This window comes from Mobula birostris, chromosome 14 (assembly GCF_030028105.1).
Source record: "Mobula birostris isolate sMobBir1 chromosome 14, sMobBir1.hap1, whole genome shotgun sequence".
Lineage (NCBI taxonomy): Eukaryota > Metazoa > Chordata > Chondrichthyes > Myliobatiformes > Myliobatidae > Mobula > Mobula birostris.
Genome location: NC_092383.1, coordinates 73,275,587 through 73,290,836, shown reverse-complemented (window position 1 = coordinate 73,290,836; position 15,250 = coordinate 73,275,587). Strand labels below are relative to the sequence as shown.

The following is a 15,250-nucleotide window of genomic DNA, read 5'->3' as shown; positions in this document are numbered from 1 at the left end:
CTCATCTGCTTTTCTTACGATACTTCCTGCATTGAGATATACATATCTCAGGACATTAGTTGCACCATGCTCAATCTTTTGATTCCTGACTTTGTCTGAGGTCTTCACATCTGCCTCCACAACCGCTCCACTATCTGTTCTGGCACTCCGGTCTCCTGCAACTCTAGTTTAATTTTTTTCTGTGTAGCACCAGCAAACCTGCCCGCTAACATATTAGTCCCCTCTAGGTCAGGTGTAAACTGTTTCTTGCATTTAGGTCCCACCTTCCCTGGAAGAAAGCCCAATGATCCAAAAATCTGATGCCCTTCCTCCTGTACCATATTCTTTGCCACGTGTTAAGCTCTATGATCTTCCTATTTCTGGCCTCATTAGCACATGGCATGGGTAGCAATCCTGAGATCACAACCCCAGATATCCTGTCCCTTAACTTAGCACCTAACTCCTTGAACTCACTTTGCAGAACCTCGTCACTCTTCCTACCCATGTCATTAGCACCTAAGTGGATCACAACCTCTGGCTGCTCACTCTCCTACTTAAGAATACTGAGCACTCAATCAGAGATGTCTCAGACCCTGGCACCCGTGAGGCTACATACCATCTGGAAATCTCATTCTTGTCCACAGAAACTCCTTCTGTTCCCCTAACTAATTAATTCCCTATCAACACAATGTGCCTCTTCTCCACCCTTCCCTTCTGAGTCACAGAGTCAGACTCAGTCCCAGAGACCTGACCACTATGACTTTCCCCCACAGGTCATTCCCCCCCCCCCCCCCCCCCGCCATCTCCCCACAGTATCGAAAGTGGTACACCTATTGTTGAGGGGAATGGCCACAAGGATACTCTGCACTGGCTATGTAATCCCTTTCCCTTTCCTGACTGTCACCCAGTCTCCCATGCCCTGTACCTTTGCACCTTGGGTGTAACTACCTCTCTATATGTCCTATCTATCACCCCTTCAACCTGCCAAATGATCTGGACTTCATTAAGTTCCAGCTTTAACACCATAATCTGGAGTGTTAGAAGCTGCAGCTAGAGCCTCAAATAATCACTGTCCACTCTATCAAAGGCTGCTCCAACAATGGCCACAGCACCTGCCCCTGCCTTATATTTATTTATTCTTGCCAATCGGTTTGATCGCTGATTGGCTGCTTCTCAAACACCGAAGCACCGCGACTTGATGTCTTATGTACTCAATCGGCAAATCTGGGTGAGCTACATCTTCTCATGCTTCCAATCACTGATTGGCCAGTGCTCATACACCAAACTACTGGAAGTCGACGCCTTTAGTTCATTCTTTAGTACAGTCCTCTTCCAAGTCCTTTAGTCCAGGTCTTAGCATATGGAAACATAGAAACATAGAAAATAGGTGCAGGAGTAGGCTATTCGGCCCTTCGAGCCTGCACCGCCATTTATTATGATCATGGCTGATCATCCAACTCAGAACACCACCCCAGCCTTCCCTCCATACCCCCTGACCCCCGTAGCCACAAGGGCCATATCTAACTCCCTCTTAAATATAGCCAATGAACTGGCCTCAACTGTTTCCTGTGGCAGAGAATTCCACAGATTCACCACTCTCTGTGTGAAGAAGTTTTTCCTAATCTATGTTGATTGGTTTTGCATCTTGCCAGATGGATCATCAAGAAGATGGCCCTTTGATAATACTTTAAATCCAGGGTGTACTTCCAAATCATTTCCAGACCAGGATGTACTGAATTAACATTCTATGTCTATCTGTGCCTAGTAAAACCTGGGTGTTTTTCTACTCTGTACTCAGCAACATTGGTCTTTAGTTTTGTCTGCTATAGTCAAATTTAATTTTATATATTGACATGGTTAATAACAATATATGTCACTTTGTTGCCCAGTGTTCATCATCATTTTGAATAAATATGTACGTAATACAGTGCATCTGGTTAGCTGAACTACATGTACGCTTCAATTTCTAATTAAGTAATCTCATATCGACTCAAGTTTCAAGATTTTGGCTATTGACTCTGATAATCTTCTTGAAATTTTTTTCATGCTTTCTGTCATTTAAAATCTAAAGTCATAGTTTTGATTCACATCAAAATTCTGTGGAATACCTCTCTGTGATTGCATATTAAGATGGATTCTTTGGTATGTAAATACTGATGAATTGATGTTTTCTGCACTCTTTATGTTTTGTCTGTCCTTGCAAATTTGTGTTGTGTCTTTCAGACTGTTAGAAACATTAATGGGCAGAGTTGAACTAAATGATTGCCCTCCATTGAGAACAGTGCTTCCTGTCCTTTGTATCCAAGTCCCAATATTAAACTGCCACTATTGCTACACACATCGGATTAAACAGAATAAACATACTCAGTTTCCTCTTCCACAGACAGGAACTGTCTGGCTTTCTTTAATAGCATTTCTGCAGCAATAGCAATCTTAACTGAACATGCTCATCTGTAAACCTCCAGGCAAACTGAAGCCTCAGTGCCCAGCCTTGGAAAAATCTGAAAGTGTCGGGCCACCATAATTTCTTTAATAGACAATAGACAACAGGTGCAGGAGTAGGCCATTTGGCCCTTTGAGCCAGCACCACCATTCACTGTGATCATGGCTGATCATCCACAATCGGTATCCAGTTCCTGCCTTATCCCCATAACCTTTGATTCCGCTATCCTTAAGAGCTCTATCCATCTCTTTCTTGAAAACATCCAGAGACCTGGCCTCCACTGTCTTCTGGGGCAGAGCATTCCACATATCCACCACTCTGTGGGTGAAAAAGTTTTTTCTCAACTCCGTTCTAAATGGCCTACCCCTTATTCTTAAACTGTGGTCTCTGGTTTGGACTCTCCCATCAGCGGGAACATGCTTCCTGCCTCCAGTGTGTCCAATCCCTTAATAATCTTATATATTTCAATAAGCTCCCCTCTCAGCCTTCTAAATTCCAGAGTATACAAGGCCAGTTCCTCCAATCTTTCAACATATGACAGTCCCACCATCCCAGAAATTAACCTTGTGAACCTACGCTGCACTCCCTCAATAACAAGAATGTCCTTCCTCAAATTTGGAGACTAAAACTGCACACAATACTCCAGGTATGGTCTCACCAGGGCCCCGTACAGCTGCAGAAGGACCTCTTTGCTCCTATACTCAATTCCCCTTGTTATGAAGGCCAGCATGTCATTAGCTTTCTTTACTGCCTGCTGTACCTGCAGGCTTGCTTTCAGTGACTGATGTACAAGAACACCTAGATCTCGTTGTACTTCCCCTTTTCCTAGCTTGACTCCATTTAGATAATAATCTGCCTTCCTGTTCTACCTCACACTTAACCACATTAAACTGCATCAGCCATGCATCCGCCCACTCACCCAGCCTGTCCAAGTCACCCTGCATTCTCATAATATCCTCCTCACATTTCACACAGCCACCCAGCTTTTTAACTCGATACAAATTCCAATCGCTTCTCTAGGTTTTTCACCACAGTATGTAATTTATAGATATCAATAAGTTCCGAGGGTGTTGGATTTAAGAGGGTCCACAATAATTTAACGACCTTGATGAATGAGATATTGATAGCATTAATAAATTTATTATCATTGCATAGGTATTCAATTCTTTCGACTTAGAAGTGTTTTCTACTTTCATTTGGCTTTGTACTGTTTCTTAAATCTTTTTCTTACTTCCTATATAATGTTGTTAGTATGCTAAGCCATCCTCATTCCCTCCAAATGTATACTAAATGCTACTCAAGTTTTCAAAATAACTATCGAATTTTTCCAATATATTCAGCTTGACTCTGGTCAGTCATTTTGTCAAACTTTGTTAGATCCACTGGTCCTCGCTCGCTGAAGCTGAGGTCTGCTTTTAGACTTGGTGTGCTTTTCGTTGACTCATTCAGTTCCCCTTATAACCTGAACTTTCACAGGCTTTAACTATGTTCCAGTGTGCTATCTGCACTCAGTGGCCACTTTATTAGGTACACACCAACACCACTTGTTAATGCAAATACCTAATCAGCCAATCATGTGGTAGCAACTAAATGCATGAAAGCATGCAGACATGATCAAGAAGTTCAGCTATTGTTCAGACCAAACATCAGAATGGGGATGTAATGTCATCTAAGTGACTTTGGCCATGGAATGATTGTCGGTGCCAGACAAAGTGGTTTGAGTTATCTCAGAAACTGCGGATCTCCTGGAATTTTTCACACACAACAGTCTCTAGAATTTACAGAGAATGGTGTGAAAAACAAAACAAAAAGTCTATCTCTTCATCTATCTATATATCTATCTATATGCACAACATGTCGGACCTTGAAACGGATTCAGCAGTAGAAGATCACCCCAGGTTCCACACCTGTGGCCATATTATTAGGTACACTCCTATACCTAATAAAGTGGCCACTGAGAGTATGTTCCCCGTTTGAGTACAGATTGAAGTGTTGAACAAATCTGCCAAGACTCAGGAGCTCTAATGAACTCTATTTATTACACTAACTCATCCAGACTTACTGTGGAAGCTTTTGTGGATACTGTTGTAATCCAAAGAGCAGTCATGCTGTGTAAAGAGACAGACATAAAGCATCATTTTATTTTACAACCAATACTACATATACTACACCTCCTTTGTTAGAATCTCCAAAAAGTACTCTTTATCATAGTCTAGGCATTTTGGCACTTTCCAATGAGTCTCAAAGCTGTCTTGTGAAGTGTGCTATTTAAAACTGAGTGTTCTGATAACCCATAATGTAGAATGCAGTATGTTGTGTTCCTATTTTTATTTTAGTTGCCAGGTGACGCTTTCAGCATCTGGGTGCTCCAGTTCATGTCAGAAAGATAGATTAGGTGCACATCTGATGCAAAGAAACTCTGTGATGGAAACCAGCTCCAACTGTCTGTTCAGTTTTGTGATTGGTGTGATTATATCCAGAAAAAATCACTAATGTAGATTATTCTGGTTTATATCAGCACGCATCAGATAGTGCTCGTAAAAAGCACAATTCAATTCAATTTCTAGGTAACAGTTCCTACAAGTTCACTAACCTGATCTTTTTCTTTTAATAGCTCAATTTACACTCCCTTTATTTTTCATTAGCACTGAATATCAAGGTTTCGAAATCCATTGACTATCAACTTATGGACTCTGATCGCCAAGATCCGCTGAGAATCTGTGGAAAACTGAAAGAGCCCCCAGGAAACGAGGTTCCCAGTGAACGGAGCGAGGGAGATACCAGCAGCAAGAACAAGAAGCGGCGGAACAGAACCACGTTCACTAGTTATCAGCTGGAGGAGCTAGAGAAGGTGTTTCAGAAAACTCACTATCCCGATGTGTATGCTCGAGAACAGCTGGCTCTGGGCACTGAGCTCACCGAGGCCAGAGTTCAGGTAAGGCTGGATGAAAGGTGGTGATTAAGCCTAGATGTAATGGTATAACTTGGACATTTCTTCTTGATAATCACCACTGAGCTCTGACTTGAGACTGGCATCATAGGGAGGCTGGTTTACTTGGACTGCTTGTGGTCCGCTGGAGAAAGTTATAATGAAGTGGCACAGTCATTTGTAAACTTTATTTATGTGTAAGAACAGCAAAGTAATTTGTTGCAATTTGTGAAGTATAGGCGTATGCCTAAAGAAAAAGGTTTCTACTGGAGAAAGATGAGAGGAAGTGGCAAGAATCTGATGAGCCAGGAAACTCATGAGATACTCTCACAGATCCTCAGGTTTACACAAAACTAGAAGGAATAAAGGGTGTAGAAGTTCAGTTTACCATGACACTACTGCCTCTCTAAAAGAACTCTCCAACCCCACACACATTGACTTACACATGACACACCTGTCAGCACAGGTACAAAAAGACATGGGCAGAGAAATAGGCGAATATATAGTGCATGCAGAGAAAGAAATATATATACCATCCACTAACACAGCATATACCAGATGCACTTGCTGTGACAGGTGCATGCATATACAGAGACCTGGTTAACTCATGGGGACTGGCACAGTTACAATCAGCTGCAGCTACATGGACAGGTAAATGTATGAAGGTAAATAAATATAATCATAGGTAGGGAGATATAAACACTGAAAGAAAGATAGGTATATAAATTCTGCAGAGAGGGACAACTGATTAGACAAACAATGATAGTCATTCAGACATTCTGAGATATAAAAGCAGATACAAATTCCAAATGCAAGAATGTCTCTTGCATTTATTGGTGATCCATTCACGATCTCCCATTTACACACTTACTGTGTATCTGCAGTTTTTTGTGCTTTCCTGTTGAAGTTACCCTGCGAATAGAAGAATGTCATAGAACCACAGCGCCCACAATTTTGTAGGATCTGTTTTTGCCAGATGGTAGCCAATCCAGTGAATTCTGAGCCAGAATTACATGTGCTGAAACTCCAGGAATGGGACACATCATCTGGTTTATCATTGCATTGCATTCTGGAGGACGTGCTGACACTAACCCTTGGGATGAAACATTAAATGTTAGCTTTAACTAGTGGAACTGGGAACTGTTGTAGATTCTTTTGGAAAAAACGTGGAAGAACAGAATGTTCTCCTGATTTCCAGATAGACAATAGACAATAGGTGCAGGAGTAGGCCATTCAGCCCTTCGAGCCAGCACCACCATTCACTGTGATCACGGCTGATCATCCACAATCAGTACCCCCTTCCTGCCTTTTCCCCATATCCCTTCAGTCCGCTATCTTTAAGAGCTCTATCTAACTCTTTTTTGAAAGAATCCAGAGAACTGGCCTCCACTGCCTTCTCAGGCAGAGCATTCCACAGAACCACAACCCTCTCTGTGAAAAAGTTTTTCCTCAACTCCATTCTAAATTGTCTACCCCTTATTCTTAAACTGTGGCTTCTGGTTCTGGACTCCCCCAACATCTGGAACATGTTTCCTGTCTCTAGCATGTCCAATCCCTTAATAATCTTATATGTTTCAATCAGATCCCTTCTCATCCTTCTAAGTTCCAGTGTATACAACCCCAGTCGCTCCAATAGACGCTGCAGTTAGACTTTCCTCCCTCAAAGAGTCCAAATTAAAATACAAGCTGTCTAACTAATTTTTCGGATCTTGCCAAATTTCAAATTAGATGTCCTAGTTAACACCAGCAATGGGATAATACTGTTGAATGCATATGAATGTCTTTGATGCATTTCAGAGTGATACAGTATCTATTTACAATAGCAATTACAGTATCTTTCATTTTTCAGCTGGGTTTGTACTTTCGCTAGAAACGTCAGAGGAAGAATTGTGACATATGTGTGAAATCCTTATTCTGAGCGCAATGTGATTTTCATCCCATTTGACAGATTTACTTTGCACTTTGATAATGGTTTATGCCCTTAGCAAGACATTCAACAAATCCAGATCGCTTGAGAAATCCAGAAAGCATTTGTTATTGAGTTGCAAAGTTATGTTGGGAATTGATTCAGTGAATCTTGGTTTATATTGGCAGACAAAGCAAAACTTATCGCTGGCACCAATTGAAGGAAAAATAGATTTATGTACTCGTGGTCAATGAATACTGTTTCACTATAGTCACCATTCTAATGTAGTTAACTGCAGCTATGATTCACTTATAACAGGGCTGCACAAGACAACACTGAGATTAGGAGAAACCCAACAAGTCCCATACCAACCACAGCATCCAACCAGCTAGTTCCAATATCCTTGTATTTGGCTATTATCCCCCGAAGACTCACCCCCACCACCACCACCATGAACATATTTAAAGGCATAGCTTTATTAAACTTCCTCCATCATTATCACTGATCTCTTTTTTTTTGTTATATTCATTAGGTTTGGTTTCAAAACAGAAGAGCCAAATGGAGAAAACGAGAACGATATGGAAAATTTCATGAAGTCCGAAACCACTTTGCTGCGGCATATGACATCTCGATCTTCCCAAAACCAGAAAATTATCCTCAGGTAGAGCATTCCAGCATAGAGTGGTGGGATTAAATGGTAGAAAATTCATTAGGTTACACCATTGAACTGTTGATATCGTCAAGCACCATGCCTATTAATTGTAAAAAGTGATTCAGATATATTTCTTGAGGTACCTTATATGCAAGTCCCCACTTATTCTTATTTCATTGTTTGAATGTATTTTTTTTCTTATTGTCTATCATATTTTACATCCCTAATTCACAAATAACCTGACTTTAATTTCAAGTAGCTTTCCCAGATTTTATTCATGATAAACCAGTGTCCAGAAGGTCTGTTAACAAACACAATGACATCAATAAACTTGCTAAATATTTTATTTGCGCATCATCCCTTTTCAAACCTGTTTCTCCTGTGTTTTGATGCAGTAATCAAGAAGAAATTGTTTTCATGGGCAGGAGATTAAAATAGTGACTTAAAGTTAGTTGGTCAAAGAAAAACGGAGAAGATGAAATAAATATATTTTTATGCAGCAAGTTGTTAAAATCTGGGATGCTCTCAGAATAAACGTAGATTTATTAATGACTTTCAAAACGGAGTTAAAAGAGACCTTCAAGTTCAGAAATGAACTGAAGAAAGAGCAGATTGAATGAATTAAATGTTCTTTTTAGAAAATTAGCATAATACAATGGATTGAATAACTTCCAAATGGGCTGAATAATTCTCTTGTTATGAAATTACACACAACCTCTGGTGGTCCCAGAACACAGTCAAGAAAGCTCACCAACGCCTCTACTTCCTGAGGAGGCTGAAAAGAGCTGGACTTTGTACATCCATACTCATGATATTTTGCAGATGTGCAGCAGATAGCATCCTGACAAGCTACATTTCCAGTTGGTACAGAAGCTACACAGCAGTGGACAGGAAGGCTCTACAACGGGTCGTCAAAACTGCTCAACAAGTCACTGGCACCAGCCTATCCACCATCAAGGGCATATATACAGAAAGGTGCCAGAAAAGGGCCAGTAACATCATGAAGTATCCTACCCACCCTGCTCATGGACTGTTTGTCCCACTCCCGTCAGGGAGGAGGCTACAAAGCATCCACACCAGGACCACTAGACCCAAAAACAGTTACTTACCCCAAACAGTATGGCTAATCAACACCAGGACCACTAGACCCAAAAACAGTTACTTACCCCAAACAGTATGGCTAATCAACACCTCACTAACTCCACAACTACTTTATTATTTGTTGTCAGTCACCTTATGTAGAGCCTAGCATCACTTTATGGATGTACAATCTATGTATATAAGCTATCTTATGTATTTACAGTACATGTCTTGGCACATGTAAAAAAATTCTGTAAAGCAAAAATACTTAAAAAAATAATGAAATGAGAAGATTCTAAATATCAAAAAAATACTTTAAAGAGCAGTAAATGGTAAAAACTAAATCAAAGCAATATTTGATGTGACCTTTAAAACTGTATCAATTATCTTAGGTAAAATGCAGTTTTATAAGAAATTCAGCTGGTAGGTTGCTCCAGGCATCTTGGAGAACTTGCCAAAGTTCTTCTGCAGCCTTTGGTATCTTGCTTGCTTCTCTCCCTCTCCAGGTAATCCCAGACAGCTTCAATGATGTTGAGATGAGGGCTCTTTGGAGGCCATACCATCTGAAACCATATAGAAATAAGATCTTTCCACAGTACTGTACATTTACTGTGTTTTTAAAAAAAATATATGATTGTGTTCTTTATCTTTTGTTTTTTTTGTGCTGTATCAGATCCAGACTAACAATTATTTTGTTCTCATTTACACTTGGGTACAGGAAATGACATTAAACAATCTTGACTATAAATAATGTGAATATTATTTCTCCCTCTCCATTTTTATAAAATTATTGGCATTCACAGGCTGGAAGGTAATTCAGGCCCTTGGCCCACCGTTGGCTCTTTGCAATGTCTGTTCAATTTTATCCCATTTCTTTCCCTACAGCTCTGCAGATTAATTCAAGCACTTGTCCATCATATTCACTGCAGACATTGTGGGCCTGTTCGTGTGCTGTACTGTTCTATATTACATGACATTTCCCTGAATGGAGGACAGTATTAATAAGGAAAGATTGGAAAAGCTATATCTATTCTCACTGGAGGCTAAGGGATGACCTTACAGAGGTTTATGTGGAGCGTACATATAATAGATAGAGTAATTTTCCCAGGGTAGGAGAGGAGAGAACAAAAGTGCACAGATTTAAGGTGTGGTAGGAGAAAGTTAAAGGAAATCTGAGGATTATTTATTTTAAACCCAGAGGGTGGTGATCATCTGGAATAACCTGCCAGGAGAGGTGATGTAGGCAGATACAATTCATCATCAGGTGCCATGCCCAGTTTGAGCTTTGACTGCCATGTTCCACACTCTCCTGTTTCGGGTCAAGTGGATCAATTCATTGGTATTCATTTCCAGTTCTCTGGCTGCTGTCTCCATCATCATTTGTCTTTGCCTTCCTTTTGCTTTCTTCCCTTCAATCTTTCCCATAATTACCCTGCATTCTAACTCCTCTTTCCTAATCACATGTCCAGTGAAGTTACGTTGCCTTTTCATGATCTCATACATTATTTCTCTTTTTGTGCTTGCTCTGTTCATGACATCCTCAATAGATATTTGTTTCGTCCATGGTACAATTACTCCATTTGAAAGGTATCGGCCAGATACCTGGATAGCCAAGATATAGACAGATATGGGCCTAATGTAGACAAATGGAATTAGTGTAGATCAGCATCGCAGTCAGCGTGGATGAGGTGAGCTGACAGGACCAGCACTGTTTAGTCTATGACTCTAAGATGAATTTGCATAGAATTTCTCCAGGGAATTTTTTTTCCTTTTGCTCCTTAATTTCCTCAGAAGACCAGCACAAAGCACAGGGACATAGTTTATCGTTTGGTCCTGCCTTATCAGACAGGCCTAGGGGAATCTCAATGGAAATTAATGTTGATTGATTTGTCAATAATTGCGTGTCAGAGTCAACAACTATGGAGGAGAGAACAATTTTAGGTTCTTCAGATGCGAAGTTTAGCATTTGTACGTGTTAAAATTCAAGCACTGAACGTCAGTTTTCAGTAAGTCAGCTTTCCTAATACCAACACCAAGTACAGCATTGACTTACTCTCAAAGAGACTTCTATTTTTCAAATATTTTCACTATTCAGTGTTTATCAATATTGCATTTTTGTCTGTAGATCTTAAAGCAGAGTATTGATTTCAGAATCAGGTTTAATATCAATGGCATATGTCATGAAATTTGTTGACTTTGCGGCAGCCGGACAATGCAATACATAATAATAGAAAAAAACATGAATTACAGTAGGATTATATATTAAATAGTTAAATTAGTGCAAAAATGGAAATTTAAAAAAAGTAGTGTTGTAGTGTTAATGGATTCAGTGTCCATTCAGAAATCGGATGGCAGAGGGGAAGAAGCTGTTCCTGAGTCATTGAGTTTGTGTCTTCAGGCTTCTGTACCTCCTTCCTGATGGTAGCAATGAGAACAAGGCATGACCTGGGTGATGGGGTTCTTAATGATGGACGCTACCCTTTTGAGGCATCACTCCTTGAAGATGTCCTGAGTACTATGGAGGCTAGTGCCCATGATGGAGCTGACTAAGTTTACAACTCTCTGCAGTTTATTTCAATCCTGTGCAGTAGCCATCGCTTCCCCCACCCCCCCCCCATACCAGACGATGATACAGCCAGTTGGAATGCTCTTCACGGTGCAACTGTTGAAATTTAAGAGTGATTTAGGTGACATACCAAATATCCTCAAACTCCTACGAAATATAGCCATTGTTGTGTCTTCTTTGTAGCTACATTAATATGTTGGGTCCAGGTTTGATCCTCAGAGATATTGACGTCCAGGAACATGAAATTACTCACTCCTCCCATTTTAAACATTCTAAAGATGGACTAAATTGTATAACAACTTATTAAATTAAGTTAATTAAAAGTTTCCATAGTTGCATTATAGCAGTGAAATGCCACTCAAAACTCACAACAATACTGAAAGACTGGGAAGAATAGTTACCCCATCTACTAATTTAGATCAATATTACATCTACTGACTGTGTATCTTGATTTTGAGAATTAAAGGATAGTTTGGCAGTTACATGGATAGTAAAGGTTTAGAAGGTTATAGGAGAAACACTGGAACTAGCTTGGATGGACATCTGGTTGGCACGAACCAGTAGGGCTGAACAGTGTGTTTCTATGCTGTATAATGCTATGACTCTGTGTACTTTATGCTCCTAAATATATCTGTTCTATTTCAGATACACAACAACCTTTGGTCCAGCAATGCAACCAACACTTCTACGGTTTCTTCATCCATTTTGTCCCAAGAACCCATGTCTTCATCTTGCATGACACCTTATTCACATTCCCATGGGAATGTTAATGCATTTATGGGGATCTCTGGCTCTCCTTCTCACCATAATGGCATCAAGAGTCTTTATTCCCTTCATGGATTTCCCAGTTCACATGCCAACCATGCCTTTGAACCAGTTCCTGAATCTGACTACAAAACATCCGGTCTTGTTGCTCTTCGAGGGAAGCCAAAAGAGCCACCAGCTTTTCTTTCATGGACTAGGTGATTGAATGGCAGGAGATGACTGCTTTGACTCAAGTTCTTTTTATCATTGAAGAGCTTATCAATATCATTGTGCTTTTAATTCTGAGTAATTATGAGTTACTTCATGGAGAGTCAAACTGTCACATCACACACATGAGGAAGGACTAGATTAGAAAGATTTTATTTTTCCTCTTCAGTATCAAGATTCTTACCTCTTCTCTTTGTTGCCTCAACCAACAATCTAATTCATTGAAAGTTCCATAGATTACAAATTCTACCACGGACTGCACGTTGCAGAGCAGATTTGCATTGAGTTATGATTTTTTTTATTAAGCGATGTGAATGTTACTGACCTAAACTCTTACATGTTAAAGAACAGCAAATTTAATTTAAAGCACTTCATGCTACAAATATTTCCGATTTGTTAAACTTTATTAATTTGGTAAATCTGTTCCAAATGCAAACTGCTATTTTAGAAGAATAATTCAAAACAATAATGTTCAACCATTACACAATAGCTGTAGGAAATATTGTATGGTGATCATGAATTTCTTAAGTAATTTGTATACTGCTTGGAGTAGCACGGAAACACACAGACATGAGGTCCCATGTCGAATACTCTGCCTCTGATCGTTGAGCTAGGACAGGATATCTGGTGAATGATATTTTAACTGGACTTAAGAGGGATAACAAGTCAGATAGGGGTCCAGCACTTGTTTATTTTGAGTGATACCTGTTGCAAGTATCAGGCTATGCAATAACAATGCCATTGAAATACCCACCAGAGGCCATTCACCCCATTCATCTGTATTGGTACTTTCCTGGAACAATCCACTGTCATGCTGAACATGTGTACACATCTCAGAGATAAAAACATTGCCAACTCTCCAGATTCAAGCATAGAGAAAGGGCACTTGGATAGGCTCCTGCAGGAATCTGATAACAGTGGAATCATATCAGGGCCTCCAGAAGAGAAAGGGTCCAACTGACAGGTATGGAGGTTGCAACTCCTACACGTGCTGAATAAGGGGGAAAATTGCCAAGGAGAGGTTCTGCCATATATTACATATTATACATTCTCCATATGGAATTCCAAGTACCTCTGTAAACCTGGGTCATATGTACTGTGTGGACGCACCAATAATTTCTTTTGATGTGAAAGTATTTATTTTTGTATTTGTGAAGAGATGAACACTGGCAGGATGCTTTGCATTATCTAACACTGCTTTGCCCCGGTGGCAACCAGAGTGAACCATACAGTGCAGGACCAGTCATTTGTAGTCCAGACTTGGTCAGGGTGGCTGCTTTCCTTCTCTGAAGATGAGTAATCAGCGAGTTTTTCTTTAAAATTCCACTTTCCATGTGCACTTTTTATATGGTGTCAGTCCAAAATTAGAGATACATTAATTTTCCATAACATTCTTATGCTGGGATTTGGAATGCTATATACAGTTTAAACCACCCTATGCTTTAAAATATCCAAAAGCAGTTTTCCTAGATTTCTGAGGCTTGATGAATTTCCAGGGCAAACACTGAAAATGCCAAACTGAATTGTCAATCCAGATTATATACTCTAGTCAATCAGACTCCAGGCTCAGTGACACTGAGTTAAACTGTGTAGAACTGCAGCGTACCAATTTATGCAATCAATTTTACATTATAAAATTTTAGAGTACGGAAAAAGACCAATAAGTTTACCATGGTCTTTGATCCTGTACATTAAAAAAAAATAATTTGCTGCATGTCTACTTCTCTATTAATAGCTGTTACACATTTTCTTTCTGTCTGGTTTTTTATTCTTCAGCATTCAATATCTAATCAAAATCTCTGTAATAAATTTTTGTTTTTTTTTGACTCTGAGGATAAATTTTGTGCTCTGTTGATACTGATTCACTGGCAAGTTAAAATAATTTTATGCATTGTCAATATCTTTGAAATGTTAATGATCTATTAGATCTCCTAAAGTGTGATGTGATTTTTCTGGTCTTTCCTCATGATTAAAATCCTGGAATTGTTGCTAACATTGGTTTGTTTCCAGTGCTGATCTGCTTTGTCTGTCTATGATAGAATTCTTCATTGTATGGTATATAAAGTCCACTTATAACCAGCTTATATAGGAAATCCTAATTATAATAGATCACATATGTTGCCCTTTAAAGTAACATTCTGATATGCCTTTCAGCGCAGTGACATACCATTGTATACCTCTCCACCCAGCTATGCCTGTTTCATACGGCACATAACACTAATCAACTCTTGCATAATCTGCCAATCACAGCAATACATCCACTGTTGTATATCACACATGCCACACTTTCACATAATAATATCCTCACATAACTTCAGCTTCTACATTATTGAAAATGACCTTAATAGCTTTCATCAGAAATGTTCAGCTTGTCAGAAATCTCTCAGTCAGTTGCACCCACCTATCAAATAGCACGACCTGCTTCACACCCTCCACTTATCATAGTAACCTTGCTTAGTACTAATGGACAGTGGAGCACATTCAATTTTTTTAATAACTGATAAAGATTTTCTAAAAAAGTACTTCAATTTTTCAGCAATTTCTAAATACAAAGTAATGGTTTAAATAAAATTTTAAATCTCAAAATGCATAAATATTAAATTATTGATTGATTTCTTTTTCCTTTGCTTAACAATGAAAATTTCCACTCACGTCTAAGGTTTCAAACAAGAACAGCTGCAAACTTTGCTTTGTGTCCCATTGAAGTCAATGGGACACAAATT

General features: G+C 39.4%; 1 protein-coding gene across 1 annotated transcript in view; it reads left to right on the top strand.

Annotated features, from left to right (window-relative positions):
• The window catches only part of alx3 (ALX homeobox 3), a 54,593-nt gene extending 39,604 nt beyond the window's left edge, over positions 1-14,989 (top strand). The window contains exons 2-4 of the mRNA XM_072278673.1: positions 5,068-5,357; positions 7,790-7,918; positions 12,201-14,989. Of these exons, the coding sequence (XP_072134774.1) occupies positions 5,068-5,357; positions 7,790-7,918; positions 12,201-12,521 (740 nt within the window). The 3' untranslated portion in view covers positions 12,522-14,989. The remainder of the gene's footprint in view (positions 1-5,067; positions 5,358-7,789; positions 7,919-12,200) is intronic.
• Positions 14,990-15,250: the final 261 nt, after the last annotated feature.